General features: G+C 41.5%; 1 protein-coding gene across 2 annotated transcripts in view; it reads right to left on the bottom strand.

Moving 5' to 3' along the window:
* Positions 1-532: 532 nt before the first annotated feature.
* The window catches only part of LOC111142122 (DNA damage regulated autophagy modulator 1), a 37048-nt gene continuing 11218 nt past the window's right edge, over positions 533-26362 (bottom strand). Inside the window, exons 2-7 of one of the 2 annotated variants that reach the window (XM_022495096.1) lie at positions 21517-21584; positions 19976-20118; positions 13185-13362; positions 8161-8219; positions 3493-3585; positions 533-2879 (exon numbers count right to left, since the gene is read on the bottom strand). In XM_022495096.1, the coding sequence (XP_022350804.1) occupies positions 2835-2879; positions 3493-3585; positions 8161-8219; positions 13185-13362; positions 19976-20118; positions 21517-21584 (586 nt within the window). In that variant the 3' untranslated portion in view covers positions 533-2834. Of the gene's footprint in view, positions 2880-3429; positions 3586-8160; positions 8220-13184; positions 13363-19975; positions 20119-21516; positions 21585-26362 lie in introns of those variants that run through there. The other variant, XM_022495095.1, reaches the window with a different exon arrangement.

Here is a 26362-nt window from a genome sequence, read left to right on the forward strand (position 1 = left end):
TCAGAGACAATGAGCTTCAACTCACGGGCTTTTGTGCGAACTCTGCAGAGGTCCCCTCTTTCCACTGGACACGTTGTCGCCCTCGGGCTTCTAGAAGCCATCTCTCGCCCATCTGGGGGAAACCTGCCTGCGAATGATGCCAACAGAGAGAGAAAATAGAGCTAGGAGAAGGAGAGAATAAGTGAAGTTCTGGTACCACTTTTGGATCCAGTCATCCAGCTCCACCCCTGGACTTGAGTCAATAGAAGGCCCCTTTCTTCTTTGACACTTTAAGTTGGATTTCTGGTGCCTTCACCTCTAAGGGTCTAGACTGATGCAAACTTCTGACCCTAATGTTTGAGTCTCTACACAAACATGAACCACTGCACCCACATGCAAAACTACAGGAATGAAGAAAACAAGATTTACACTCTATCTTGATGGGGTCCAAGCGGAGCAAGAATTGTTTCCTGAATATATAGACTTCATAGTAGTACCTAGTCGACATGTTGTAATTGAACTGGGACACAAATTACTAAAATAAAGAAATACTTCATTTTATTTTACTCTGTCAGCCATGAGGTCCAAGGAAATGCAAGCTCATGGAAATTAGAAATAATCCTGAAATATGGATAAGACCAGCTTTAGAGGTTTCATGGAATCAGCAGAATGTGATTGTCTGCAGTGATTTTTGGCGCTCTCAGTTTGCCAAGCCAGGTGTACCATTTTGTCTAGCCCATCTAAGAAATTCGGTGGTAACTGTCCAGGTTGAGGAGAGTTGTCACAGAGTGGTGAAGCCCAAACAACTGAAATGTTCACAGTACACAAAGCAAAGCAAGTCAGCATTACTGGGTGATACAGACTATTCATTTATCACTTAACTAGTAAACAGTGTACCAGTGTAAATCTCATTTTACAGCACTACAAATATCCCTAGTCATGCCTTCCTTTTTTCACTGACTCGTTCATTCATTCAATGATATTGATTAAGCTCCTAGTAGGGATGGACCAGGAGGTGCCCTGGTAAACGCTGGAGTTACAAAGTTAAAGATTAAGGCCCATACTCTGTCCTCAAGGAGCTCCGAATCTATCTCGCAGAGAGATAAGGAAATGAAGAATGACAATGCATCATGAGAAGCACAGGTAGGGAAAGTCTGTTCGAACTGAGTCCCAAGCGTGGATCCATTCTCCTTCAGGTTCCTTAGCACAGCTAAGTGACACTTCTCCCCCATCTTCAGAATAAGGAATGCTTGACATCGTTTCACTTCCGGTGTTACCGTGGGGAGACACAGCATTACAAGTTGCAACAAACTCAGACATGGTTATGGGGTTCTCACCGCTGAACACGCAGGGGACACAGTTGGTCATTGCAGAGCTGGCTGACTGCTTCATTCCCTTGAGAACATTACTGAGGAGCCACGATGTGCTCACCACTCTCAGAGTCCCTCCCAGCCTGTCTAGGTGGGCTGCTCTGCCCTTGGCATTCATCCTCAAGGTCTGGACCTACTCGGCTGGATGCAGATTTGTGGTCTGGAGGGTCTTCGAAGGAAGGCCTTCTCTTCGGCTTTCAAATCTAAGCCTTAACATGTCAAGGCCCACTTCTTGCTCTGGAACCATTAGCTTTTCCTTTGTCATGGGTGCTTTGGGTGAGAAGGTAGAGTCTGTAGGTCTTGCTTAACAAAGGACTGACTCCTGTCTCGTACAGTGTGCAAACATCCAGCCACCCACATTGAAAGAAGGAGCAAATAGCCTGCACCCTGCACCCTCTCTTTCTCCTCTGTCTCAGACCTGTGTTCTCTTCCACAGGCTTAGTGGCAAGAATGAACTCGAGACGTGAGTTTCAGCTCCTGAGTCAGACTGCATGTATAGATAGCATTTTATGCTGGTAACAATAAAGGGTGGTTTTACAAATGGTCTTTTTAATGCTTTTCACAGATTGGCTTTTGTGGAGGTTTAGTATTAACCAAAGTTCTCCTTCCCATAATCCTACCTTCCATAAATGGTCCCTGAGATACTTCCCCTCCTTGCTTATCCAGCAAAGACAACAATCTGGAATCCCGTGAGGTTTTCCTTGTCAGGGGCTCGCCTCCATTTTATTGTTGTTCTAAAGCTTTTCTAATCTGTCTTGATGAATTCATCCCACCTGGAACTGGGCCCACTATGGAATGCCAGTTAGGTTAGCAGCAAGGGTAAAGGCTTTGGCACTGTGAGCAGGGAGGCCCACAGGGGACGGAATTTAAAAACTGAGGTCTTCTGTGTTCACTTAGAGTTAATGTGCATAGAGAGAGTAAGGCCGTTTGATAGAAGCACTTTGCTTAGTTCACTTAAAAATCAGAGTATCCTTGTTAGTGTTCATTTGTTAACTAAATCTCTATGATCATTCTCAATCAAACTTTATAAATGCTATCATGATATAAAATTAGACCATTCATTCTCTAAAAATAAAATTTAAAAATGAATATGCCCTAATTTTACTTGTTAGTGAATTCCTCATTTAGTGTATTCCCACAAATCACTTACACACAAAGAAAACACAAAACAGAATCTGTGCAAAAATAAGAGCTCTCCATTTTCTGTAACACCTTCTCTTTTCCGTAATGAATTTGTTCATGTAAAAAAAGTGTCTACTTGGAAAATTATAAAAACATTGCTACAATGTCATAAATGCTCTACATTCTCTAGGAAAACATACCTTTGGAAATAGTACAACTATTGGGAATTCTTAAAGAAATTCAAGTCGTGGACGTGCCGCAGATACATTCCACTCAGGGCAACATGGAAACCCTGTCTGTCCTCCCTACCACTTCCAGAAATTGTCTGCGACTCTCACTGAGTGAGGTATCATTCTTCTTTCTTCAAACATCATCATTGATTTCTGTGGATATTCTTAGGGTGACACTCTATTAAAAACAGAAGAAAAAAGTTTCAAAGAAGGTTTTATATGCAAACAATGAATCTTCAAATACCACATCAAAAACTAATGATGTACTACATGGTGACTAACATAACACAATTTTTTAAAAAAGAAGAAAGAGATGGTAAACCGGTGCCAGCAACAGAGCCCCCCACCCTTCAGATGTGCCCTCACTATGGTTTCGGCAGAGTTTGAATTGGGTCTGACAGAATTTTCTTGGTTTTCTATATACTTTTTGCTAAAAATTCATTTGTTTCAAAACGTATGATTTTCTTTGTTGTCAAACCTGATAAGGTCCCACATCCTCTCTGCCTTGGGCACATTTTTCAACAACGAACTTTGTTTTCAACAATAAACTTTGTTTATTCAAAGGACGTATTTCCTATTATTTGGAACTAGTAAACAAGGCCACCTCAGAAAGCTAACAACCAGGATATAGGACTATGAGCATCCATCCAGGGGGCAGAGAACATATGAAAATTTCATTGTTTGGGAGAGCAGTTAGAGATGCTTTTCTTAGGGAATAAACTAACGTTCTATGGCATGCTCTTAACCCTAATTGTCAGCAATTTATAACCTATGAACTGATAAATACCTACCTGGAAATCGTGGATGAATGTTAGGAAGTAGAAAATGAAACCAAAGGCCACTGTCCATTCACAGATTGCACTCACTACGTGATATATGTAATCCTAAAAGCAACAATAAAGAAACAGACTTTAACCAAAATACACTGTATTCCCTGTAATGGGTGTACTGAAACAAGAAGCTGGTCAGAACAGAGAGGAAAGTCGTTGGGTGGGCATAAATCAACCCCTTGAGAAAACACAGTGAGGCAGGCCAGGTGGAGGAACATCAGGGCACCTGCCCAATGAGAACATGAGCGCAATTATCCAAAACGTTCTTGAGGCTCTCTTACACTCTGGTTTTAAGACTTAGTCTATACACTTCAAAAAGGCAGAATAAGGGCCACAAAACGGCTGAGATGGGGAGGCAAATTTGGACTCAAGAGAAGAAAAAATTTTCTATTCAAGGCGTGACTTGCTCTCCCACTGCTAGGAATCCCAAAGTTGAAATGCATGCTTAAAAAACATCAAGTCAAAAAACAAAACAAAACAAAAAACAAAAAAACAACAACAAAACATCAAGTCAGCTTCTGGGACCTTATCAAAATGAGTGCTCGCACCCAGAGAAGAGTGGCTGTCACCACTGACTGTTGTGTTCCTCTGTTACTACAGAAAATGTCTTAGCGGAACACTGTTCTGCTTACAGCCACAGAGCAGAGGCTAAGGAGACATCGACATGGTATCTGTCTTATTGGGGGCAAAGATGAGAGAATGCAGAGCAAGAGTGGAAGGCTTTAATTGGAGGTTCCTCCTATGGAGGCCAGAGAATTAATAAAAATAAATGGACTGACAGTTGCAGAAAAAGAGGAAGAATGGCAAACCCAGTCATCAGTTCAGTTTCATTTTTACCAAATGGGAAAATATGACCCCGGTGTTGCTTTGAGACATTAAAAAAAAAAGTCTGTGCGTGTGCATGATTTTTAAAGGTGGTAAATTACTTCAAAAGCATTTTTAAACACCATCCAAAGGTCGCCTGGGTGGCTCCGTCGGTTAAGTGTTCAACTCTTGATCTCAGCTCAGGTCTTGATCTCAGTGTTGAGAGTTCAAGCCCCATTTGTGAGTTCCACCTGTGGAACATCCTCAACTACAATAAAATAAAACTGTCTGCGTACAAACTGCATGTCTGCATTCTGACTTGAGCCCGCCTGCCAGATTAGGCCTGTGGACTGTCATCAGTTCTCTGATTTCAAACAGTGACCTATTTTTTTCCTACTTCACTTTTTGCTCTGCTATAGGTTACATGCATGAATATGCAAATATGCTAGGTTGCAGGTTGGTTCCCCAGTGACGAGGGCTTTCTCTGATCCAGTTTTCGTCCATGAACATTTCATTGTGGTGCATCAAACTCTCACAGACACTGCTCCTCGCTCTCCTCCTGTGTGTCTATATCCGTCCCGGCCCTCATCCAACGCACACCGGGGAGAACCCCACCAGCCTACACTGGGGGTAGAGAACCGAGGCCCCTACCTCCTTTTGGTGACCTTACCAGGAGATCCACCTCATCCTTTATCGCCCTTGGACAGTGAAGATGGCTTATAAAAATGGAAACAGAATTGGGGGAGGATTTCTTTAGCATATTTAATGAAAGCACACTGAACTTGGGAGTGCAGACTCTTCTGCTACACTTGTGGCAATGCCACAAATTGCTATGTGAAACGAGACAATGATATTAAAATTCTCACCATTGCTACCAAGTAAGTTAATGCACAGAAATGTGCCACACAAGCTCCCAAACATGCCACAGAAGTCTGGGGCAGTACCTAAGCCGTTGTTCCATTCAGTGAATTAATGTAAAGGGGTTTATGTGCATTCACTGATACTGAGAACAGAAAATAATACACAAGCAGCATGGTGATTTATGGAGTGAGCAGAAAATGAGGTACTTTTCACATTTTTAAGGTAGAAAATGAAATGGAAAACATTTTTTAATTGGCTGGGGCATATACTTCAAGGAATCCTTTCCAGCCCCTGGTTGGTTTGATTTGTGGTGGAAGATCTCCCTCCAGTGGCTGAACTTGTAAAGTACACCCAAAGCCGCCCTGCTGTGAAGTCATGCTTTCAGAAAGGACTTTTTTTTTTTTTCATTTTATTTTATTTTCAGTGTTCCAAAATTCATTGTTTATGCACCACACCCAGTGCTCCGTGCAATCCGTGCCCTCTTTAATACCCATGACCAGGCTCACCCAAACCCCCATCCCCGTCCCCTCCAAAACCCTCAGTTTGTTTCTGAGTCCACAGTCTCTCATGGTTTGTCTCCCTGTCCGATTTTTAAAAAACTTCTGCCTGGATCATTCTCTCACTCACCATCTTCAGTCCCTTCAGAATCTGTCTGTCTGTCTCTCTCTTTAAAGATGTTATTGTTTTACTTGAAACAGAGAGACAGAGCATGAGCATGAGCAGGGGCGAGGAGGCAGAGAGAGAATCAAACTCCCCGCTGAGCAGGGAGCCCAATGCAGGGCTGGATCCCAGGACCCTGAGATCATGACCTGAGCTGAAGACAGGTGCTCCACCAACTGATCACCCAGGCGCCCCCTCTCCGTAGTCTTCCACAGGCTTCCATCACTTGCCAGAATCCTGCTGTGAAAAATCCCCTGATCCCACTGGCCCTCTAGCCATGTTATATCTCCTCCTCCTCTCACCTCCAAACATTCACTGATAGCTGAATGAACGAACCACCCCCTCACCATTTCTTTACCCTCCTGCAACTGTCTTCTAAAGCCAACACTTTACTGAAACTACTTTCTGAAAAACATCAGTAACACCCTGGCCCCTTGAAAAACCAACTGGTGTTCTCCCAGCAACTCTCCTCTCCTGGGCAACATTCCTTTCCCATATGGCATTTGGAAGTGCCACCACTGGGCATACCTCATGGCATGAGTCCATCTCAATTCCAAACATTCAGTTCCAGGAGTTCTGACGTTAGGGCTGAAATTACCAGTCACTTTACCCTGTGCTCTGATGGTTCCCAGTCCCCCCACTGGTCTAGTTCCACAAGCAACTGGGCCATTCTCCTTCATGTTTCACTACAGCCTTGGAGTCAACAATTCTAAAACCAAACACACCCCCCTTCCCTGCATGGAATCATTTATTCCTGTTTGGGACCCTGCTTCTATCTGCTCATGGGGACAGATTCTTGGCTTCCCCCAAGATAAAATTTGGAAGTCCTCTTTGATTCATGTCCTTCCATTCTCGTCACTTGCCAGCACCCATTAAATATTTCCCCTTCTTACTTCCACCCTAGGCTAATCTTTCTTTTACTTATTCTTCTTAAAGTTTTCTATTTTAATTTCTGTATAGTTAACATAGAGTGTAATATTAGTTTATGTATAGTCAACATACAGTGTGTATGTATGTATGCATAATTAACATACAGTGTAATGGTAGTTTCAGGCATACAATACAGTGATTCAGCACTTGCATACATCACCCTCATCGCAGCAAGTGCATGCCTTCATCCCCTTTACCTGTTTCACCCACCCCCTCTCTCACCGCCCCCTCTGGTAACCATCAGTTTGTTCTCTATAAAATTACAAGTCTATTTCTTGGTTTGTCTATCTCTCTTTCTCACTTTTTCCTTTGTCCGTTTGTTTTGTTTCTTAAATTCCATATATATATATATATATATATGAAATCATACATTTTTTGTCTTTCTCTGACTTATTCACTTAGCATTATACTCACTAGCTCCAACCATGTTGTTGCAAATGGCAAGACTGCATTCATTTTATGGCTGAATAATATGCCATTGTATATATATACCACATCGTTAACCATTCGTCTACTGATGGACACTTGCACAGCTTCCATCATTTGACTATTGTAAATAATGCTGCAATAAACAGAGGGGTGCATGTATCTCTTTGAGTTAATGTTTTTGTATTTGGGGGGTAAATACCCAGTACTATGATTACTGGATCGTATGCTAGTTCTATTTTTAACTTTTTGAAGAACCTCCATACTGTTTTCCACAGTGGCTGTACCAGTTTGCATTCCCACCAACAGTGCACAAGGGTCCCCTTTCTCCACATCCTCACCAACACTTGTTTCTTGTGTTGTTGATTCTAGCCATTCTGACAGGTGTGAGGTGTTATCTCATTGTGGTTTTGATCTGCATTTCCCTGAGGATAAGTGATGTTGAACCCCCTAGGAGAATCTTGATTTGAAATCTAAACTAGAAAACTGCCTTCTCCCTGCCACCCTAACTCCAGGCTCTCTCCTCAGCCCTTTATCCCAGCACTGCTGCTGACTAATAGCTACCTGCTAATATTTTTTCAATACTTGCCTGTTTAAAGCCTTCAGAAGCTTATCCTGGTCACCTACATCAAGTAGGATCCTCTCTGCCTACCTCTTAAAACTTTGCACAAACTCCCTGCCCACGAAGATAGACCTGACCACGTTTATTCTCCGGTTCATTCTAAAACAAAGTGCCCTCTGTGCTGGAGCGGGTCTCACCCTTTCTGCTTAACACACTGCTTCCTCGGACCTCCATACACCTTAATTCACATCGGCCCCTTTCTATTAAGTGTCTGACCTTTTTTGATGAGGAAATTCAATTAGGAACTCAAAATTTTGAAAATAATTTTGAGAATAATCCCCAGGAACCAGGTTCAACAATCATATTGAAGATGAGTTAAATTTTACCTTTTCTTTTGGATTCCACTCCAACTTTGTTATAGAAATTAGTGAAGCACAGGCAATCACTAAAAAAGGGCAATTGTTAAGGAAGTTCCAAAAAAACAAAAGGAAAAACAAAAACCCAGGTCTTTTAATGTTAAGACTATTCTAACCATCATCACAGTGCTAAAATGTTAATACCAACATTTCTGCAATCAGACCAGTTACATCGGCTTTTCATAATCTCAAACCTTAAGTTCGATTGTGACAGCATTTAAATTATAATATGGACATACAGTCATTCCTTATCAATACCTTTTCAGCTATGTATAGCCAAATTTTCATCTGTGGCTACATTTTGCTCCACTGTGCTTGTTAAATTTGGTCCAAATGACAAATGGGGGGGGGGTGCCCGGGTGGCTCAGCTGTTAAGTGTCTGCCTTTGGCTAGGATCATGATTCCAGGTTCCTGAGATCAAGCCCTGCATCGGGCTCCCTGCTTGGCGGGGGAAACCTGCTTCTCCCTCTCCCACTCCCCCTGTTTGTGTTCCCTTTCTTGCTGTGTCTCTCTCTCTCTCGAATAAATAAATAAAATCTTAATTTAAAAAAGAACAAAAACAAAAAACAAAATGACAGATGGATACTTTTTGAGGACTTTTCTCCTAAAATACTCTTTTCCCTAAACAAAAGTTTTGGGGGGAAAAAATACTCTTGCCCTAAGAATCCTATCTTCAAGGCATCAGCTTTAAGGAAAAATTAACATTTCAAAGTACCAAAGCATCACAAACTACCAAGGTTCTTCTACAAAAACAAGCTACAGATTCAAACTACTGTCTTTAAAAAACAGACTTATTTCATCAAGTCATTGGGTGTAAGCCAGAATCCTTCCTTCCCAGCCCAGAGTTTACAAATCAAAGAGCTACACCCTACCTCTGACCTTGGGGGTTACCCAGAGAGGCCAGTCAAACGGTGCCAAGGACTGAGGCTAAAGCCTCCGTGTGCTGTCTGCACAGACATTCTGATGGAGCTTATAAAGGCAAAAGAGAAAGCTAGAGATGAGATGCTTTTAAAATGCTTCTGCAAACAGTTACGAATTCAAAGCTTTGAGTCAGTGCCAAGTTCAGAACTTCCTCTGAATTCAGAGTCAGCACCTCTTCTCCCTGCCCTCCCTACCCCCCAATATTTTGCAATTCTTAACACTTCTTGGTTTCTCAAAAGAAAAGATTCTCTGGTCGTGTCATTACCATATTTCTGTTTCTAATAGTTTAAAATCCTCTTAATTCTTTGTTCTTGAGTCCTGTCTTCTGCGCATCAGGTACCGTGCTGGGGGTGGGGGGGGCAAGACGACGACTCAGGGAAAATCATGACTTCAGAGTGGAATGGGCTTTGAGGGAGGCTTCACTGAGTTGAGCTTAATGTAAGCTGAGGTTTGAGGAGCTCTCTAGAGCAGTGTCCCCCCAGAAATTAATGCCAGCCATGTGAGTAATGTAAAATATTCTACTATAGGCAGACAGCTTCTCCTCTGCTGCCCTACCTGCTTCTCCCTTGGGGTGTATTCAATAAAGTTCTAAAACAAAACAAAACAAAAAAAACAAAAACAAAAACAAAAACTACTATAGTAGTTATACTAAAGAAAATCTAAAAAGAACCAAATGAGGGGTTCCTGGCTGGCACAGTCGGTAGAACGTGTGACTTGATCTCAGAGTTGTCAGGTTAGGCCTCATGTTGGGTGTAGAGATTACTTAAAATTTTGGGGCGCCTGGGTGGCTCAGTGGGTTAAAGCCTCTGCCTTTGGCTCAAGTCATGATCTCAGGGTCCTGGGATCAAGCCCCACATCGGGCTCTCTGCTCATCGCGGAGCCTGCTTCCCCGTCCCCTCCCCACCCCACCCCGCCTGTCTGTGCCTACTTGTGATCTCTCTGTCAAATAAATAATTTTTTTTAAATCTATTTTTTTTTTAGATTTTTACTTATTATTTATTTGACAGACAGAGATCAGAAGCAGGCAGAGAGACAGGCAGAGAGAGAGGAGGAAGCAGGATCCCCGCTGAGCAGGGAGCCCCATGCGGGGCTCGATCCCAGGACCCTGAGATCATGACCTGAGCCGAAGGCAGAGGCTTTAACCCACTGAGCCACCCAGGTGCCCCTAAAAAAAAAAATCTTTAAAAAAAAATAAAATAAAATCTTGAGGCACCTGGGTGGCTCAGTTGGTTACACGGCTGCCTTCAACTCAGGTTATGATCTCAGGGTCCTGGGATCCAGCCCCGCATTGCTCCTTGCTCAGCAGGAAACCTGCTTCTCCCCTGCCTGCCCATTCCCCCTGCTTGTGCTTGCTCTCTGTCTCTCTCACTCAGGCTGTCAAATAAATAAATAAATTCTTTAAATAAATAAATAAAATCTTAAAAATAAATAAATAGAACCAAATGAAATTAATTTTAATAATATATCTTATCTAAGAGACTCTTTAAATAAACTGAGGGTTGCTGGGGGGTGGGGGCGTAGGGATAGGGTGGCTGCGTTATGGACATTGGGGAGAGTATGTGCTATGGTGAGTGCTGTGAATTGTGTAAGACTGATGATTCACACACCTGTATCCCTGGGGCAAATAATACATTATGGGTTAATAAAGAAAGAAAGGAAGGAAGGAAGGAAGGAATGAAGGAAGGAAGAAAAAGAAAGAATATATCTTATCTAACCCAATATATCAAAAATATTATCATTTCAACATGTACTAATATAAAGAACTAGTAATGAGATAGTCTACATTCTCCTTTTCTTATTACATCTTTGAAATCGGTGTGGTTTTTACACTTAACTGCCCATCTCCATGGGGACCAGCCACATTTCAGGCGTTCAGTAGCCTCGTGTGGCTGGCGGCCACTGTATTGGACAGCTCAGCTCTGGAAAGCCAGGTGGAGGAGGATAATCCAGCCAGGTAGAAGAGAATGGGCCAAGGCAGAGAACAGGAAATGGTCAAGTCCAGGGGAGAACATGTTAGAATAAGGTCAGAAAAATAGGCTGCCTCATGGGGCGCCTGGGTAGCTCAGGCGGTTCAACTGGGTTTCAGCTCAGGTCATGAACTCAGGGTCATGAGGTCAAGTCCCACATGGGGCTCCAAGCACAGCGAGGGGTCCGCTTTAGATTATCTCTCTCTAAAATAAGTAAATCAATAAAATCTTTTTAAAAAAATACTCAATAGGCAGGCTCAGACTATGTGTCTCAAGCAAAGGAACCTGGGCTTTATGATGAGAGTGATTTTGTGAAGGCTTGTGAAAGCTTTGAAAGCCAGGTGCAAGATGGATAGGCTCACAAGGAAGGCTTAGAAGCAAGATCCTAGCCTCATCGGTGCTTTAGTTTCTTCACGAGTCAAGTGACAATGTTTCATAGAACTATGGCAGTAAGAAGAGACAAAGGCATTTTAAAGATATTAAGAAATCTTTGTAAAGAGGCATAAATACCACACTAAGGCTTAGGACAAAAGACCTTTTCATGTGGATGAATTCGTTTGAGTTAATTTATTTATTTTTTATTTTTTTAGATTTATTTATTTATTTATTTGACAGAAAAACAGCGAGAGAGGTAACACAGGAGGAGGAGTGGGAGAGGGAGAGGCAGGCTTCCTGATGAGCAGGGAACCTGATGTGGGGCTTGATCCCCGGATTCTGGGATCATGACCTGAGTCGAAGGGGCCCCTTGAGTTAATTTAATACAGGGGAAGGTATCCCTTGGTGTGGCTCCTAAGAACCGCCTAGAAATGGGAACTATTTATATGTTAAACACTTGAGGTCTAAAATGCTTATTCTCGCTAAAAATTCTCTCTGATTTAACATCTAGAGATGTGCCTCTCAAGTTAGAAGCAAGAAAAGGTTTCCTACACCAAGAAACTGGCTTTAACACTTCAAACAATTATACTATAAATTTTGCAACTAACATAAGCTCAAAGTTTCAAGCAGATATATTTGGAGAGAAACATGAATGTCTTCAAACCATAAAGAAGGAAATTGCAAATGAGCTATCTTTGTAAGGAGTGCATATTTGTTTAAATTTCTCAACAGTAGGATTTGCTTCCTCTGCGCTTAGAAATTTTCTAACTAAAAATTTCCTTCCTTAAGACGAAAAAAAAAACCCCACAACCATTCTTAGACTTCACATTTTGTATAGCTTCTGTTTTAAAAGAGAAGCACAAAACTTACTATTTAGAAGCACATGGTGCATTTTCACTCAAGCTTGCCCACTTCATACCACAACCCAATCCAGACTAACAAAGTCGCTGCTAATAAAATAGTTGCTATTTTCCTACAGTCTGACAGGAATCACCATCTTTTGATGGCTCTGCAGTTTTTCTCTGATAGGACTGCAGATGGTATTGCGAAAGATGGGGAATTTTCCACATCTTGAAGACACAGCTTTTTTTTTTTTTTTTCTGTTAAATACCTCTAGAAAGAAAGAAAGATCAAGCTTTCGTTTCCTTCAAACAAAAACGCCCTAGCCAAAAAATTGATATTTTATTTTCACATTGTTGAATTAGAAGATGGAATGAGATTTCATTTTGAAACTGGAATCAGTGATAACGAGAGAAGCCTAAATGTATTTCAAATGACTTAGAAATAAATGATAAGAGTTTTTTAAAAACCTCTTAACACAGACGAATAAATTGAACTACCTAATGAATCGCCAGCATGGGCAGAGTACTGGCTCTTGGGACTTCACAGGGTGGTTACTTTAAGTACAATATCAATATTTGGTGTCTTTGACCAAGCACTACAAAGAAAAATAAATATTTCCACATGGCTTTCCTGTTGGAAAGAAAGTAAACAGACTAAAGTGTTGCGGTAAGTTTCCATCCTTCTTGCGCACACATTTCCCCCCAAAGATTGTTTTGATTAACCAGACAATGTTGAGGTATTTCCTTAACAATGTATACTTTTCTCCCAATTGTTCTTCTGAAGCATGTGGACACCCGCCTGTTAACCTTTGCTTTTTTTTCATGCTTTTCTGGGGAAGTGGGAGAAGGGTTAAGCTTGTGAAGACACTGACATATATGCAAAGGATACTGGGGACCACGGCTGCACAGGAAATGGCAGAGATGGCCAACCGCACGTGGCACGTGGACAGGCTGTTCCACTGGGGACATGATTTGTAAGAGATGATGGACTGCAGGAGCGTGTAGACCACACCGCAGACAAAAGCCAAAAGGGCGCCGCCATCATGGACCACGGGGACAGCTAACTCCTGGAGAGAGAGTCACAAACAGCTGTTACTCTGCGCGAGTCTGCACACAGCAAGACCTACGCCCCCACCCACGCTGGGCTCCTCAACGCCACAGTCATCACAGATGCACCCACCTGTCCTTGGAAAATGTGGTTGCCTGCAAAAGACTACCAAGAGAAATGCCTTCCAAACCCTAAAGTAAATGCTCTAGTTGTTCCACAGCAAATGTGGGCACACTGGACAGGGACAGAGCGATGTCTGCCTCAGAGGTGGGAGAACTGAGCATCGTGGGCTTTGGAGTCTGGCAGAATTGGATAAAAAATTTCCACTCTGCCACTGGGCTCTGTGACCTTAGTTTATCACCTCAATTTCTATACCTGTAAAATGGGCATAATAATTTCTGCCTTGCAGTTTTGCACTGAAGATTGTATGATGAATTTCATTTGAAAGTATACAACTGGTTCCATGAACATGCCGAGTGTGGCTTAGAGTTTTCAGGCTTCTTGCTCCTCAATAATCTCTTTGTCTTCCCCCAGGCAGCCCACATGCACACACAAATCTAAGTAAACACACTGCTCTTGCCATGCAAAGGCAGATTCAAGTCAAGGCCCTGTTCCCCCTATCCTCTAACCAGCCATTTCAACCAGAAGGCACCCCTACACCGCATCTAGGCTCAGAATCTGGTATTGCTCATAACTATGCTCATGATGGACCATTCAAAGAGCTCACTTTAGGCTCCTTCCAAATGTGCAATGGACACCTACCTTCTGGTGTAACAGTGATGTTGGACTGAACAATGGAGTCTCTGCCTGAACTTGAAAATGTGAGCTTTGCAAGGGGACAAGTTAAAGTATTGTCCAAGAGACGCTGGTTTGGGCCCCAGACCCTTACTGAACCCAACTCACTATCCACACCCCATCCCTCCCAGATTTTCTTTGACCTGAGCCACCCAGGCTTGCCCAGAACCAAGGTGTTCTCCATCTGCTCACAAATATCAAATCTTTAATGTCCACATGGAAAGGAAGATTAAAAAAAAAAAAAAAAAAACTTTCAAACTTCTTTTCCTTTTTTTGTAAGATTTTTACTTATTTATCTGACAGAGAGAGAGAAAAGAGAGCACAAACAGGGGGAGCAGCAGGCAGAGGGAGAAGCAGGCTCCCCACTGAGCAAGGAGCCTGAGGCAGGGCTTAATACCAGGACCACGGATCATGACCTGAGCTGAAGGCAGACGCTTAACTGACTGAGACACCCAGCTTGATCCCAGGACCCTGGGTCAAACTTCTTTTCTCTTTTTTTTAATGATTTTACTTATTTTATTTATTTGACAGAGACAGAGCGAGAGAGGGAAACAAGCAAGGGAAGTGGGAGAGGGAGAAGCAGGCCTCCTGCCAAGCAGGGAGCCCAATGTGGGGCTCAATCCCAGGACCCTGAGATCACAAGGGTTGTGGGTTATTGTTAAGCTGTCAAACTTATTTTCTCAGGAAACTTATTTCTGGAATCAAACCTCGCAACAATGGGGAAAATCCACTGCTTGATTTATGTTATAATAAAATAAGGCTGCATTAACATTCTACAACATGTAATATCAATTGCTCACTTATTAGGTATAGATTCTGTATTCCTAGGATACTTAACATGGGCATATAGATTTAGGAAAATTACATATGAGAAATAAAATACATTCTATGCCCTTTAAAATATTTGTATGTCTTTAAGTACTTAAGGAGTTAAAAAAAAAAAAACCACTGAACTGTACACTTAAAAATGGTTAAGATGGCCAATTTATTAAAAAGATATTATTTATTTATTGGAGAGAGAGAGAGCGAGACAGAGTAAGCCTGAGGGTGGGAGGGAAAAGGGTAAGAAGTAGGATCCCTGCTGAGCAGGGAGGCCCACACAGGGCTCGATCCCAGAACCCTGAGCCAAAGGCAAATGCTTAACCAACTGAGCCCCCAGGCACCCCTCAGATGGTCAATTTTATGTTATATATGTACTTTACTACAATGAAAAATAGCAATAATTCAAAGGAAATGAAATCACTATCTCAAAAAGACAATTACACCCCCATGTTCACTACAGCATTATTTACAATAGGTAGGATATAGAAACAACCTGAGTTTCTGTCAAAGGATGACCGGATAATGAAAATGTGAAACACACACACAGATTATTATTCACCCATGAAAAAGAAAAAAATCTTGCCATTTGTGACAACATAGGTGGATGCTGAGGGCATTATGCTAAGTGTAATGAGTCAGACAGAGAAAGACAAATACTGTATGATCTCACTTAGATGTGGAATCTTAAAAAAAAAATGAAAAACTGAACTTATTGATACAGAAAACAGATCAGTGGTTGTTAGAGGTGAGAGGTAGGGGTGGGGATGGAGAATGTGAGAAAGGTCAAAAGACTGAGCTTCCAGATAGAAGGTCTGAGGATGTAACATAGAGTGTGGTGACCACAGTTAACAATGCCATATTTTATATTTGAAACTTGGTAAGAGAGTAAATCTTAAAAGTTGTCATCACAGGAAAAAAAAACTGTAACTATGAGAGGTGATATACGTTAATGAGCTTATTTTGATCATTTTGCAATATCTACATGTATCAAATCACGATGTTACATACCTTAGACTAACACAAGTTTATATGTCAAAGACACCTCAGTAAAATGGGGGAAAAAATACTAAGCCAACAGCATTAAACCAAATATAAAACCAATGTTGAACCAATAAAATAAAAGAATGAAAACACAGATCTTTTTCCCCCCTTTGAATGTTAGGCACATTTGGGCAAGGGAAAAGGAACAAAAGGCAAGGCATCCTCTGCTAATGAGTCATTTTCAGGAATAACGTTCTGAGATTCTTGATGCTTTCCACAGGCTATTTTTTTTTTATGCTAAGTAAATTAACATCCTGAATTTATATACTCTGTTTCCTCCAAATGCACAATCAGGGAATTTGCTTCCTCAATCTCCTCTGATCCAACATATCTTTTGGTATCAACATCTGCAAATTCACTGCCCCCACATTAACCCTGACATTATTGGATCAGAAGGTTCTTGAGTCAGCAGGAGTTGTATTTGCCTGTGCTTTTCCCCTGTACATGCTCTCTCATCATAGATGTCTTTTCGAAGGGAAATGATTCTTAGATCAGACATGAATTTTGGATAGAGGATAAAAATGAAAATCCAGCACCCTTTTTGGATCTCTTTTTCAAAAGTCTCTTGTTAATTTAAAAGATAGTAAAAAGAAACCTAGAGTATTGCAAGGGTTAAACTTTGGAAAACTTCTTGAAGGAAAGTAAAGCATTGAGAAAGGTTGGTGGGGACACACCAAAAAGTAGCCATCCCACCCAACCAGCTCAGGACAGACAGCTCCTGGAACATCTGATGAGTGTAATTTGGTCCTACTCAAGAACCACCCTCGCCCCCCCCCACCCCCCGCCCCCCCTCCCCCCCCCCCCTCCCTCCCCCCTCCCCACCCCAAGACGGCCAGAGCTCTAGAGCTCTCTTGGCTGCACACATCCAATTCCTGGGAAAAGAACAGCTCAGAGCTGGTTTGCTCAGGGCATGCTGAAAAGGAATTACAGGATATCAAACAAGGAAGTTGTAAAGATTTATTTATGGGAACAATGACAAGGCAAACACTGTGCTCTCAGGAAAGTTTAAGATCCTATTTCTGGTTTTTGTTAAGATGTAATCACTTCATAGAATCCTTAAAGAGAACCACAAGTTTGATGAATCTGACTTCCAAGTGTTCTTTATAACATCTGCCTTTTCTGGTTTAAAAGCTGACAGCTGTTCTGCTCATCCCGTGAGTTATTTGGAGAATAAGGTGAGAGGATATCATATACCATATACTCTTACCCACTGAATAATTCATATCCACCATCTACTAACGATTATATTGTTCCATGTCTTCCCCTTGCTCTCCAATTCCATTTTCCTTCCCATCATGCTTTCCGGTACTAGAACTGTGAATTGTGTACTTGATTTTTTTCTTTCAGAGGTTTCCCCATTCTGGTATTGAAATTAACTCTTTCCCACAGGTTCTAGACAGATGGCTTCGATTCGAAGTTCACTTCTGCCTTTCTGTGCTCATGCAATCTTGGGCAAGTATGAAGCCCTCTGGGCCTCCATTTCTCCACTGGCAAATGAGGAAAATACTATCACCTGACTTCTAAGGTCATTACTGGGATGACAGAAGTTAAAGCATTAAATGTTTTCATAAATTCTGCCCCATAGGAAATTTTCAATAAATTGGTTGTCATGAAAAACCAAATGCATGCAATCATAAAAATATAGAGTCTCCGGCATGTGACCGATGTCACCTGCACCCATGTGTTACAGCCTTTGTCTTATTTCACCATAAAAGGACAAAGAGGGTAGGAAAGTGAAATGGAGCCAGAAGCAAATCTATTCTCATAGTGCCCTCCCTGAAGCCCTGTATACTTGCTCCAGGGAGGCTACAAACCTGCCTCTCCCCCTTTCTACCTTTCAGTGTTAACAAGGAAACAGTAATTGTGGATTTATAACATTCAAAAATTAAAACTCGTGAAGTGCCTGGGTGGCTCAGTTGGTTAAGCGTGGGACTCTTGATTTGGGCCCAGTTCATGATCTCAGGGTCATGGGATTGAGCCTTGCGTGGAGCCTGCTTGAGATTTTCTCTCTCCCTCTCCCTCTGCACCACCCGCACCCCCCCACCCAATCTCTCTCCCTGAAGAAAAGAAAAGAAAAGAAAAGAAAAGAAAAGAAAAGAAAAGAAAAGAAAAGAAAAAAAGAGAAAAGAAAACTCGTTAGCCCAGAGACCCAAGAGACCATCCCTGCCCTGTGGGTGGTCCTGGAGAAATGGTGCAGTGTAAGGAACGGTGTCTGCCACGCCACCCCACACAACATGGCACGGAGTTTCCCAGAGCCCTGTACTATGTCCCCTATGGACAGATGGCAGCCCCCCAGAAAAGGCGATTCTATGAGGGCATATGTGCAGGTGGGACAGACCCTTCTGACAGTGACTCTCCTGACTTCATGCAGGCGGCTTCAAACAGGCGGGGGCACTAGCAGCTGGGTGGAAAGCAGATGATACCGGTGGAAGCCCAAGGTTATTACCCTCGCGGATCAATACCAAGTGCAGTGCCCGAGCTGCGGATTCACCCGGGGTACCTATGCTCTAGCAGCTGGCTGGCGGCCAAGGCGGACACCTTTTTGTGAAAATAAGCAACACATAAGATCAGCCTGCTTCCGGTGGGGAAAAAGTTACAGGGGTCCTCCTGGGCTGAACCAAAAGTCCTCCTGCTGGAACTCCCTTTGTGCTACCACAAAAACAAAAACAAAACAAAACAAAAAAAACAACCAACAGTGGCAGAGAGAGAGAAGCCTGGTGGCTCAGCTGGTCAAGTCTGCCTTCCGCTCGGGTCAGAATGTCAGGGTCCTCGGATTGAGTCCCGGGTGAGCTCCTTGCTCAGCAGGGAGACTGCTTCTCCCCCTGCTCCTCCCCACTGCTTGTGTGTTCTCTCTCTCTCTGACAAATAAATAAATAAAATTTTTAAAAAACAAATAAGCAAAAACAAAAACAAACAAACAAACAAAACCATAGCGGTAGAGAGAGCAAGACCAGCGCAGTGTTAGCCTGTAGTGGTGACAGCCACGGTGGCTGTCACGTATGTCAGTTAGTGATGGTTACTGCACATTAGCTCCTGGAATCCTCACAATAGCCCTAGGAGGGAAGGACTATTATAACTAGTACAAATGTGAAATGCAATAAATATTTTAAAAATATTGAATAATCTCTCCAAAAACAAACAATTCCCATGCCTTCCTGAAAGAGACCTCGGGATGAACAGGTGTCCACTAGTTAGAATAAAATAAGCACAGTAAGTAAAACCGCACAGTAAGAATTTATCTGGTAGATTCCACAGGAGTCACCGTATAAGCTAATTTGCTCCACTGGGGCCCTATTTTGTCTCTGTAATGAATGAGTTGAGTAACCCTGAGTAAACAATTTCACCCCCATTACCTATATCCTCACCTGCCAAAGGAAGAGATCAGATGCCGTTTGGGGAGTTGGTAAACACACATGCTCATACACACAAATATTTTCACACTTTTTTTTTTTTTAATTTTATTTATTTATCTGAGAGAGAGAGAGAGAGAGAGCGCGCGCTCAAGCGGAGAGAGGAGCAGAGGGAGAGGGACAGAGACTGAGCTGAGCATGGAGCCCAATGCAGGCTCAGTCTCAGGACTCTGAGATCATGGCCTGAGCTAAAATCGAGAGTCAGAGGCTCAAACCTCTGAGCCACCAGGTGCCCCAAATATTTTCACACTTTTAATGAAACAATGACTGAAGTCCCGCTCTCCCAACCCATCAACCATGTTAATAAACATGGAGCAATGCAGAGCCCAGAACATGGAGCAAAATACACTTTCTCATAACCATGCAAACATGCACCCCACCTCTCCCAGTAAGCACTGACTTACAAATGAGAAAGATTTCTTTCTAAGAAGCAAACTATCCCAACTTTTATAAATGCATCAACTACTTGATACTGACACAAGCATTCCTCTTGTGTTCTTGATTCTCTCCTCCAGACACACATACTCCATCATCCCCAAGAACACAAATCACCTCAGGACATACCTGGAAATTGGCTACAATGCCCATTCCAATACATCCCACCAATCCAAGAACTAGTGACACCAAGTTAAAAACAGGTGTGCTGAAATAGCTGGTTTGGTTTTGCTTCTCTACTATTTTGTATCTTGTGTACATTGTGGCTGCCCCTGAAAAAGAAAGGGACTTTGATGAATTTTTATTATTTGACATTTTAGAACGAAAACACAGGGAAAGTTTTGCTTTGCTTTTTTAAGTCTGTATTTCAATTTCCTAACTGCCAAAGTCTCCCACTCACCCACCCAGTCCTTCCTCACTCCTTCTTACTCTCTCCTCAGTGTGATGGACACACACACATACACACGCACACACACTCCAACTTGCCCTTTTATCCTTTTCACATAAATGCTACTGTGCATGTATTCTGTGACTTGCTTTTTTTCACATAAAGGCAATCACCATGGAGATCTTACCATGTCAGTACAAATAAGTCTACTTCATTGTTTTTAGGGGTCTCTTCATGGTATACATTTCATCATTTCCCTAATATTGGACTTCTACACTGTCTCTATGTTTTTACTATTACAAACAATGCTCAATGATGAGTACACAAGTCCTTGGCACGCTTTCAGAATGTTTCTGGAAGACAAATTCCTAGAAGTAATATTACTGGAGCAAAAACTATGCACAATCAAAATGCCAAGAAGTATCTACAAATTGTTCCAACACTGTATTGTAGCATTTATACTCTCACAGCAGAGTTTGAAAGCAACTGCTGAATGCCCTTGCCTCTTTAATTATTGCTAATCCAATGAATGAGAAATGGCAACCTGTTGGCTTAATTTGCATTTCTCTGGTCGTTAGTGAGACTGAGCAACTTTCAGTATGTCTGCTGGTCATCTGCATTTCTTCTTCTGAAAACTGCATTTAAATTTTTTCTGATTTCTCTCCTGAGTTTGTCTATTCGTTTTTAATTTGCAGTTGTTTGTTTACACATAATGTACATTTGTCTACTGTCTGCTAGAAATATTACAAATTTTCATCGGGTCCATCTTCAGCTTTGTTTTTGCATGTTTCATCATTTAGAAGTTTTCAATTTTTTTAATCTACTAAATCTGTCAATTCCTTACTGTTTAGCTTCTGGGTTTTGTGTAAGTTTATCCCTCTGCCTCTCCTCCCACTCGTGTGCCTGCACGCTCACACACACACTCTCTCTAAAAAATAAATAAATCTTAAAAAAAAATTATACATCCCAAGAGCGAACCCTAATGTAAACTATGGACTTTGGGTGATGATGACATGTCATGGTAGGCTTATCAGCTGTAACAAATGTACAACTCTGGCGGGGGATGACGATAGTTGTGGCGGGGGGACACTGGGTAGGGGGCAGGGCATATATGAGAGATCTCTACCTTTTGCTCAATTTTGCTGTGAACATAAAGCTGTTTTGAAAAATAAAGTCTGCTAAAAAAATAACAAAAAATTATATACAAACTGTAAACAACACATTTCACTTCACTTTAGACTGTGAATTTTTCATTTATTTATAATAATTATTGTGTACTTACCAAGAAATGCAGAGAAGTTTATCATAAATCCAAAAATCCCACTCTCTGGAGGTGTTGTTCCTGTATCACTGGCAAAGAGAAATGTCCAAATTATTAAAAGGGAATTCTGTTCAGACCCCTGGGAGGCATATATCTGGCAATTTTAATATGATGGTTCTTCTGGGTGTTTAGCCACTCTGAATTCCAAAGACTTGGTCTGATTTTGCTCTAACATATTTTCATTTTGACTCTGAAAAATCTTAAACTCATTTTTCTACCATGAGAAATTACATTTAAATCTTTCCATTGTAAAAAGCTAGGAAATATTTAAAGTGAATGATTGTGGTGTTTCTCAAATGATAGAGCCCGATAAACTTGATGTGTTTATTCTCATTAAGAATTCAGTGTGATGGGGGGGCGCCTGGGTGGCTCAGTGGATTAAAGCCTCTGCCTTCAGCTCTGGTCATGATCCTAGAGTCCTGGGATCCAACCCCGCATCGGGCTCCCTGGTGGGGGAAGCCTGCTTCTCCCTCTCGCACTCCCCCGCTTGTGTTCGCTCTCTCACTGTGTCTCTCTCTCTGTCAAATAAAAATAATAAAACCTTAAAAGAAAGAAAAAGAATTGAATGTGACTATTTTATGGGGGGGGTCTAAAATCAAGTTTGAAAAAGCAACTATTTGGATTTTAAATATACATAGACACATAATTTAATTTTTTTAATAATTTGATTTATCCACAAGAGTTTCCACTGCTGACAATAGGATGGTAGGGAGCTGAGCAATACCGTGGATGCCTAGTAGAACTTTATGGAAGCAATAGGGTATCAAGGATATATTAACTGTGATAAAGTATTTTAACAAGAAATAGTTTCTACAAGAAATGTTTCTGTTGCAGTTAATCAATTCATTAGTTAAATGAGCTGGGAAAAAATTAATTAAATGAGAAAGTAGTGTTTGATGTGTTCTGTTTTCTACTCATTCATACCAAGGTTTACATTTTTACATAATCACGCTGCTCCCATAAAGCAATAGTTTAAAGCTGATGGCCAAAGAGTTCTCAACATGAAACAATTCATACCCGTCTTAAGTGTTTCCCCATTTTAAAACAGCTCTGAAATTTAAGTATTGAAACACTGATCATGTTGAAGAGGCATACTTCAAATGATCTCAGGAATTCCATGAGAAGCCCATTGTGCAGAACACAGCAGGAGTCTTTTGGTTTTGTTTATACTTAATATTTGAAGAGAATAAAGAGGTTAAGGCTCCCCCTTACAGCAAACACTTCTATTCCTATTTCAGTCAGTGGCATTTGCACCTGTAAGAATCTGAAGGGCTTCGAATTTCACGTTATCATTTCTCCTACAAATAACCATTTTTCTCCCCAAAGAAGTGTTGAGGAGGAAAAGGCTGCACAATGTGTGGGATGTCTTTCTGAACACAATGTGGGTAAGAGGAGGGGACAGGAACCAGAAACGGAGAAAGGCAGAGACAGCTTTTACCCGCGGGAGGAATTTTGCCCAAAGATTAAATCTCACATAGAAATCAAGCCTTCCGTTCTTGGCCTCGGGATATAAAAAGGCAGCTTCCAGGTGAGTCATGCAAGAGTACTTGTGATCACAGGCCTGAGAGCACCTGCCACATGCCAGGGAGATTGTTTGCTTATTTGTGGATAAAGGAAGGAAATGTAAGGGTGAGGATATTTATGGGAACGGGAATAGGTAGGTAGTTGGAGGGAAGAAGATGCCCTGACAGGAAAATAAGTTGACCAGACTCTGTAACTATCTGCCCATGGATAGCAAAGCAGGACATATGTCAAGGGCCCAGAGGTACAGTCCCATGACATCAAACATGTGATCTGCAAGCTCAGAATTTCAGGGTCGTGCTTTATTTTTCTTTATGTGTACATTTAAAACCATACAGGGCGCCTGGTTGCCTCAGGCTGGTAAGCATCTGACTTCCACTCAGGTCACGGTCTCAGGGTCCAGGATCTAGACTCAGTTCAGGTTCCCCTGCACAGCTGGGAGTCTGCTTGTCCTTCTCCCTCTACGCCTCCCCCTGCTAAGGCTGTCTGTCTCCCTCACCCTCTCTCTCTCTCAAATAATTAAATAAAATCTTAAAACATAACAATAATAAAAAATAAAAATAAAACCATGCAGGCAGAATCAAAAGTACTTTGTAAATAGCCATTCCATATGTATTTGTTGAATGATTCGGTACTAGCAATTAAAAAAAAAAAAGCAAACCTAGTAATATCAGTTATTGAGCATTTACTACATACCAGACACTGTTAGGTGGTTACCACACATCATTTCATTTTACTCTCACAACCTTGAGGTCTTATTGCAACCCCATTTTAATAAGGAAAGGAGTGGTATTAGAGAGGTTACATAATTTGTTCAAGGTCATGGGGTTATTAAAGAGATGAATCAACAGACCCAAAATGGAGTTGCTTAAGCTAAGCAGCAAGTCACCAAACTGAGACTTAATGATAGTTTCAGCTCTCCTGGAAATGGAACCTTTAACCAGTCATTCAGGAATCATCTGATCAGCATTAGTTATGTAATCTGTCTGACAGGACCCTACCCTCTGTAGGGAAAGTAAGTTTGCAGTAATCAGTGGGCTTTTTGCTGAGTACAACTTCCTTGTCCCTGCTCCCTTCTGCCTATAAAAGTCTTTCATTTTGTACAGTTCCTCAGAGCTCCTTTCTGTCTGTTAGACTGGATGCTGCCCAATTCATGAATCCATGAATAAAGCCAATAAAAATGTTATTTAAAAAGTTAAATTTTGTTGTTAACATACTCCAGATATCTGACTCCCTGGCCTCCCTGCCTCTGGTGCGCTCTAAAGAAGGCAAGGAACAGAGCAGTTGGAATGACTGTGGGTAGGGGCAGAGAATGAACACTGATGGGCTGCTAAATGTTTAACAACTAGCTCTGGAGGGAGCCTGATTGGTAGAACAGGCCAATTGCCATGGTGTAAATGCTCCCAACATGTCAAAGTTCAAGCTGCCAACATGTAGGTCGCTGAACATTGAATTGGGAAGAAATGTACACAGTTGGCTCTCAGCCGCACTTATCAGCTGGCTCCAGCTCACCATGGCAATGAACAACAGTAATGAAAAGAGATCAGCATGCCTTTCTTGTATACCAGGAAAGTGTAAACCAGGCAAGACCTCATAACTCCTCAAATGCCATAACTGAATTGTAAAATATTTTTGACAAATATTGATGATTGTAATAAATCTGATTTTCTTTCAGGCTTAGAGACTACAACACCTACCCTCAGTGCATGAGTACCAATGGGCCTACATTCCTATACTTGGCTATAACATAAGCAGTGACTATACTACAAAAATTTGGGGAAATATTACAGTACTGCATTCATAACCAATTGTTGGATTCAATGCAACCATCTTTAAAAAATTTTTTTTTATTTGGCTCCACAAATACCATGAAATTTATCTGCCCATCAACAAAATATTTAAGAGTTACCTACTGCTGAGTAGGAAGCCCAATGTGGGGCTGGATACCAGGACCCTGGAATCACGACCTGAGCTGAAGGCAGATGTTTAACTAACTGACTGAGCCACCCAGGCACCCCTTGCACAAGGATATTTAAGAAAATTTTCCAAGCAGCAAATAAAAATGTGACACTTCTTAGAAGTTCTTACACAGCAAAATTAAATCATTTGAGACTACTCCCAAATGAAAAGCTTTTGCACAGGAAAGGAAACCATCAATAAACCACCTACTGAATGGGATATATCCCATAAGTAGTTAATATTTCAAAATATATAAAGAATAAATATAAACATAAATACAAATATATATATATATATATATATGTAGAGAGAGAGAGATTATATAACTCAACACCAAGAAAAAAAATAGTCTAATTAAAAATGGGCAGAAGACATGAATAGACAGCTTCCCAAGGAAGACATACAAATGGCCAACAGACACATGAAAAGATATTCAACATCACTCATCATCAGGGAAATGCAAATCAAAACTACAATGAGATATCACTTCACACCTGTCAGAATGACTAGAATTAAAAAGACAAGAAATAAGTGTTGGTAAGGAAGTGAAAAAAAGGAAACCCTCTTGCACTGTTGGTGGGAATGTAAACTGGTGCAGCCACTGTGGAAAACAATATGGAGGTTCCTCAAAAACTTACAAATAGAATTACCATACAATTCAGTAATTTCATTACTGAGTACTTACCCAAAGAAAACAAAAACACTAACTCAAAAAAATATATGCACCCTATGTTTGTTGCAGCATTATTTACAATAGCCAAGATATGGAAGCAACCCAAGTGTCTACTGATCACATAAACGAGATATGGGACACACACACACACACACACACACACACACACACACACACACAGGTGAATATTACTCGGCCATTAAAAAGAATGAGAGCTTGCCATTTGCAACAACACAGATGGACCTAGAAGGTATAATGCTAAGTGACACAAATAAGACATAGAAAGACATATTCCATATGATTTCATTCATATGTGGAATTTAAGAAACAAAGCAAATAAAGAAAAGAGACAAACCAAACCAAAAAACCAGACTCCTAAATACAGAGAAGAAATTGGTGGTTGCCAGAAGGGAGGTAAGTGGGGGGATGGGTGAAATAGATTAAGAGTACACTTATTTTGATAAGCACTGAGTAATGTATAGAATTGTTGAGTCACTAGGGGTGCCTGGGTGGCTCAGTGGGTTAAGCCTCTGCCTTAGGCTCAGGTCATGATCTCAGGGTCCTGGAATCGAGCCCCGCATCGGGCTCTCTGCTCAGCAGGGAGCCTGCTTCCCTCTCTCTCTCTGCCTGCCTCTCTACCTACTTGTGATCTCT

This window comes from Enhydra lutris, unplaced genomic scaffold, assembly GCF_002288905.1.
Source record: "Enhydra lutris kenyoni isolate GAN:26980312 unplaced genomic scaffold, ASM228890v2 scaffoldscaffold7, whole genome shotgun sequence".
NCBI lineage: Eukaryota > Metazoa > Chordata > Mammalia > Carnivora > Mustelidae > Enhydra > Enhydra lutris.